The sequence below is a fragment of the Hippoglossus stenolepis genome, chromosome 2, assembly GCF_022539355.2.
Source record: "Hippoglossus stenolepis isolate QCI-W04-F060 chromosome 2, HSTE1.2, whole genome shotgun sequence".
Classification (NCBI taxonomy): domain Eukaryota; kingdom Metazoa; phylum Chordata; class Actinopteri; order Pleuronectiformes; family Pleuronectidae; genus Hippoglossus; species Hippoglossus stenolepis.
Genome location: NC_061484.1, coordinates 8,398,117 through 8,403,624, shown reverse-complemented (window position 1 = coordinate 8,403,624; position 5,508 = coordinate 8,398,117). Strand labels below are relative to the sequence as shown.

The 5,508-nt window shown below is 41.6% G+C and overlaps 1 protein-coding gene across 1 annotated transcript; it reads right to left on the bottom strand.

Moving 5' to 3' along the window:
* Positions 1–2,354: 2,354 nt before the first annotated feature.
* Positions 2,355–4,791, bottom strand: LOC118123434 (calcium homeostasis modulator protein 1). The gene is made up of 2 exons (XM_035180818.2): positions 4,225–4,791; positions 2,355–3,042 (listed from the first exon to the last, which is right to left on the bottom strand). Exons 1-2 carry the CDS (start codon positions 4,768–4,770, stop codon positions 2,530–2,532), a joined length of 1,059 nt encoding a protein of 352 aa, XP_035036709.1. The 5' UTR covers positions 4,771–4,791; the 3' UTR covers positions 2,355–2,529.
* Between the last annotated feature and the right edge of the window lie 717 nt (positions 4,792–5,508).

Here is a 5,508-nt window from a genome sequence, read left to right as displayed (position 1 = left end):
GCAACTCTCCTCTGCCTCAGCCCTCCCTCACTGCCTCTGTCCTCCAATCTGTAGGCAGAAGGAAGGCAGAATGAGCCAGACACTGACGAATAGGGCGCCTGCAAGCATGCTGATGTGTGTGTGTGTGTCTGTGTGTGTGCACACGTCTGTGCATGTATATGTGAGAGGGAGACAAGAGACACTTGCAGCAAAGTCAAGGGAGGCCCCGGTCAGTAGCATGCGCATGGCTGATGTCCTCACAACCAAAACAAAGCCATTTGTGTGAAATGGAGGTCAGTAAGAAGCTGAGGTGACTCACCATTTCCTTCCTTCACACATACACTCAGTGGTATTGTCGAGCTACAGCAGTTTATTTGTTATGTTTGCTTTGTTTGATCTATACACACATGCACACACACACAGCATGTCACTCTCTCAGAACAAAGGAACAAAAAAGACAGAGGAGGGATGAGAGGAGGGATATTTCTGCATATGATGTAATATAATATGCAAGATATGAAGAAAAGTAATATCAAGAAGGAAAAAGAGTGACACAGAAAAATCACAGCCCCGGACAAAGACACTGCATGGACGTCCACCCCCACACCAGCGACCCTGCATGGCTGCCAATTCGCTGAGAGAGCGAACAGCTGCTGGGCTACTGGGCGAGCTGAGAGACGGTCAAGGGGAGTGCTGCTCCACTAATCCCGGGGAGGCTTCAATGGGATCCATGCCATATTCATTCACCCTTCCCTCCTCCTAAACTCCCCCCTGCTCTAATAATGATGTTACTGCTGAGTGCTCAGGAACAGCTGGATTGACTGCACAGATGCACGAGCATAAATACAGCCTTTAATACACTGAGTGCAATGTAGGGTGTTTACAGGTTTCAGGATGAGGGATGGTTGCCTCTACAGGGTTTTGTTTTGGCCCTTATGAAGGGTGGTAGTTTTGGTGAAAGCATGCCCTCTTATGAGATATGGTGAACACACATCTCTGTCAAGAGTTTCCTGAAGATGTGCATTCAAAATCCAAATGATCACAGGTTAAAGATGTTCAAAAGGCTTTTTCAAAGATAGAAAAGAAAGTACCTTGACTTTTTCAGTAAAAAAAAAAAAGGGAAGTGATTGACAAACCTCAGTGAGAAACTGAGCAATTGAGAGGAAGAGAGCGATGCAAATGTTGACCTTGTTTTCTTAGTGACATGTAAATTGTTTGGGCTGTCACAACCTCTTGTTTTTTGCATAAAACATAGGTTTGCCTGATCAGAAATACAACGAGCATACTGAAGGTTGTCTGGTTTAAGACCAGAGATATGGTCGCAAATCATAATAAACCAAGATTATACAACTGCAATAATAGAAAAGGTTTTCATGTTTGAATGGCCAAGTTGATATTTATTAAGAATTACAATAAACCTGTGGTATAGTTTGACCCAACAGGGACCCCTGTGGCCACAAATGGCCATTACAAGATAATTTACAAGGTAAAAACTCAAATATACTGTATCAGTAGCATAAGTACAAAAAATGTCAGACAACAGCCTGTAACTGTGACTAAGTTCAGGGGCCTCATCCTTCGGAGGCCACATTTGAAGATCGATTGATGACAAGGTTGCCCTATTTTGAAGTCTCTGTCAAATGCGAACGGCAATTGCGTCCATCCATTCCCAAGCAATGAAGGATCCAACAGGTGGATCCTCCTCGGGCCAACCTATCCCAGGATTCATTGTGCTGAGCTACAGTAAATGCAGGGGGTCAAAGAAGCTAATGATGCAACAGTAAGTGCGGGACAAGCCAGTGATGCAAATAGGAAATCTTAGATTAGACCATAGACCAGACTGTCTCATTTAGGTTCCACCTTCCACAAAGGACATTCCCTTCCCTTCCTGTAGGCCACATAGGCCACATCTTCCAAAGAGGACACACCTAACATCTAGTTTAAGTTAACTAACATTAGACTAAGTTCTGCTTATTTACCACGTGTTTATGCAGCTGCTGTTGTTTTTTGCTCATTTGACCCATGTCAATCTGTGCCCCGGGAATATTTACGATGACCCTGCACTTGTGAGCATCACAATCATTCATTAGTGTTGTTATAAATAAGAATTCTCCAGTGTGCTGTCAAATGCTTTACTATAAGCCTGATTCAACTGCTCCACTTCTGCAGCCTGGAATTTACAATTAGTTTTACTGGCAAGCTCATGAGAGAAGTGTCAGAGTATTTTCATTAGTAAATCATGACTTACAGATAAAACACACAGCAGTCGTGGCAACACTACAACAGACGATGTCTAGTTCTGGCCTACACCCAGAACTAGACATCGTCTGAGAAAATGCTAACTGTTTATGAACCAGTGGTATTACATTTTATTTTACTTTCTGCTTAACATGTTTCATTTGTCAAATTATACATTGCTTTCCTCTTTATATCGTTTCTAAAATGCTCTGCTTAAAGTGAGACATTCTGACTGAACTGGATAACATGTCTTAGTTTTCTAAGTTAAAAAGTTAAACTCTGAAACTCTGAAAACTGGACTGACTTTTCCCTTCAGACTTTACTGTAATACACCGCCCATTCCTTTTTCTCCACATCAGGGGTGTGTCCCTTCACAAGCCCATTTATTCCACCATTAGCAACTCCATTTAGTTTGCCGTTGCTTTCACCATCTATATTCTCCTTTCTCAGAGCCAGAGCTGGCTTACAGGTGTGCCAGTTCCTCAGAACTTTATTCATATCATCCTGGGCCCTGATACCCAGAAGCTTGTCTTCATCACTTCTCATCTTGTCCTCGTCATCATCATCGCTGTCGTTCTTGTATGAGCGATGGCTGTGGAGGCTGCGCATCTCACCGCTGATGCTCTCAAAGTACTGATGGATGCAGACCTTGGCAAAGCTCTTGGCGTGCTCCTTACAGGTGTCGTCGAACATCTTGCGCTCAATGTCAATGTAGTGAGACCAGTACTTGGTCTTGAGGAAGGCGGCCTGGGTAAAGCACGGTCGAATGGCCCGGATCAGGAAGGCCGTGAAGGTCATCATGAGCAGAAACATCCATCCACATGCCTGTGAGATGCAGACAGGTAGATTAGTATAGAAAGCTAAACATTACTTTGGAACCTGCCTAAACTGGACTTTGTTATTCTTGTAGATACTTAGTTAAAGTCAAATAGTGTTAAAGGCATTTTTGCAGCTTCGTAGCTCATTTCCAGAATCTGTATATCAATGGACATTTATAGACATGTTACTTTTAGGCCTTGATAATTGCCCTTCAGCTGATCAAAGACCTAAAAAACTGTGTGGGTGTGTTTTTTTTTTGTTTTTTTGGGATGAATTGAAATAGCTCCCAGTTCTTTGAATAATAAGGCTATAAAAAGCTTATCTATCCTTCTAATAAGCGAACAGGAACGATTCAGCGAGCGCAAAGAGCAAAAAGAGTTAGAATCTGGTGGGGATTTAAGTTAAATACAGTTTTTGTGGAATAAAGCAAGGACAATTTAATTTAGCTGAGTCATAACTTTTGGTGATGAAGTTGAAAAACTGCTGAATGAGCAAATGTTTAGCTATACTCTTATTAAAAACGTGTGTGTGTGTGTGTTTCTGTGAGACAAGCAGGGCCATAGCGAGGGCTTAAGGTCCCTTACTGTACCTCCTCAGAAAATGTCAATTCATATTTAATCTATTTGGCTTTAGTTGTTTTCGACAGTTTTTTCATACATTCATTTTATTGTCTTATGGGGTAGTCTGAAAATACCAGAATCAGCCAAACTGCCCCCTGGCTGTGAAAACTCCTAAATTCCAAGAAGATATACCAAGGACTTGTCCTCAACTGACATTTCTCAAATCAGAAAGCGGAGGGCACAATAACAGGAGTCTGAAGCAGGCAATTTGAATCCAGCCAAAATTATTTTATTACTCTTGTTATTTTTATTTACACCTGTGCTTTTCCTACTGTGAAAAACGCCTGGTTGACGCAAAGCCCTCTGGGATTTCCTTCGCCATGGGGGCAAATGTTTAATTTGCCTCCCTGCTCACAGAGATTGGAAGTGAACAGGAGGCGAAGGTTTGCCCTAAGAATTAAATCTAGCCATGTTGTCAGTTTTAGCGAACAAGGTTTGTTTGTTAGAGTGAGAAATGGTTTGTCTCAGCTGTCTTCTGATCTCTCTCAGTCAAAAGGTCAGGTCAGCTTAGCACCGCTCGCTTTAAAATTGTTATCGGAAAACTAAGAAGAAGGAAAAAACAGTCTACCTGTGAAATGCACTTGATGTATCGTGACGCTGCAATTCTTATTTCATGGTGCTCAAACAGGTCTTTGCAGGGAATTCTTGCCAGCAGTTTGATCCTCTCCGTCTCTGACACCCCGGTTATGAAACTATAATTCCCAAACATCTCAATATCCAGGTTGATGCTGAAAGCACAAAGGAAACTCTTCCCGTCCATGAGCGTGACAGACACCCACACTGCAGGTGCTATCAGGGACCTCTGTGTGATAGAAACAAACATGTAGCGGAGGATTGAAGGATCCTTACTTCGTTGTCCTGCGGGTCTTTTCCATTCCTCAGCGAGCACGGACACATTATTGTTCAAAACGAAACCCAACAAGAAGAACCATATAGACGGAACGATAAGCAGTCCGATCCCATATGTGTAGTTGTATTCTGGCATACAGGGGCAGCTGAATTCAAAGGCAGAGTACATCTGTGCACTAGCCAGTGCCATGATACCACAGATCCCATTCATAAAAGATTCCTGGTTGGACTGCAGGAACTGGAACATCATACGAAACTTATCCATCTTGGGAGATGTGGTGGATATTTGCTTCTAATGGAATAAAAACTGTGAACAGAAGGGCAGTAGAAACTTTTAAACCAATCATTAAAAAGTTGCAGAAAAGGTGCCAACGCATGCAGATTGTTTCATTATTGTGCAGAAAAATCACTGTGTGTTATCAAACCTTTTTATCTTTTGTTTTATGTTTTATTTTTTTAGGTTTTGATTTGTCACTTTCTGGTAAGAACCAGAATGGAGTGATTGATAAAGCCAAGCTATTAACTGTTATTAGCAGGGAGTAATAAACCCTCAGGTCAACAGTAATACATGCTCATTAACAATTAACATTATCAATAAAGGCTAATAAACACAGTAATAGTAGAGTCATGGACCAAAATGTGCCCTGACTTCTATACCCTTACAAGACACTACAAGACATAACCTAAATAAGTGTGTAAGCAGAATCAGAACTCAAGAACGGATACATCTTCATTCTGTCACAACCACCAACTTAAAGCACAACCCTTCTCCTTAGACATTAAACATATGAAACATAACTTTAGCATTCACGTGTTTAGGGAACAATCAAACCTTTAATGCTTTCCAATGATGCTGGAGGGCTTTTAACACAAAATTAAACAAAATAAAAACAGGAACTTACAAAAAGGTCTGTGTCTGAGGTTGTGATATAATGGACACAAAAAGTGCATTTCCTTTTCGACCCCTCACAGATCAAACAGTAGACGCTTTCTATTTACAGAC

Excerpts from the sequence above, each read along its gene's own strand:
- LOC118123434 (XM_035180818.2), bottom strand. The coding sequence starts at position 4,770 with ATGGATAAGTTTCGTATGATGTTCCAGTTCCTGCAGTCCAACCAGGAA. Across the intron at positions 3,043-4,224 it reads ACATCAAGTGCATTTCACAG|GCATGTGGATGGATGTTTCT; the intron begins GTAGACTGTTTT and ends TGCATCTCACAG.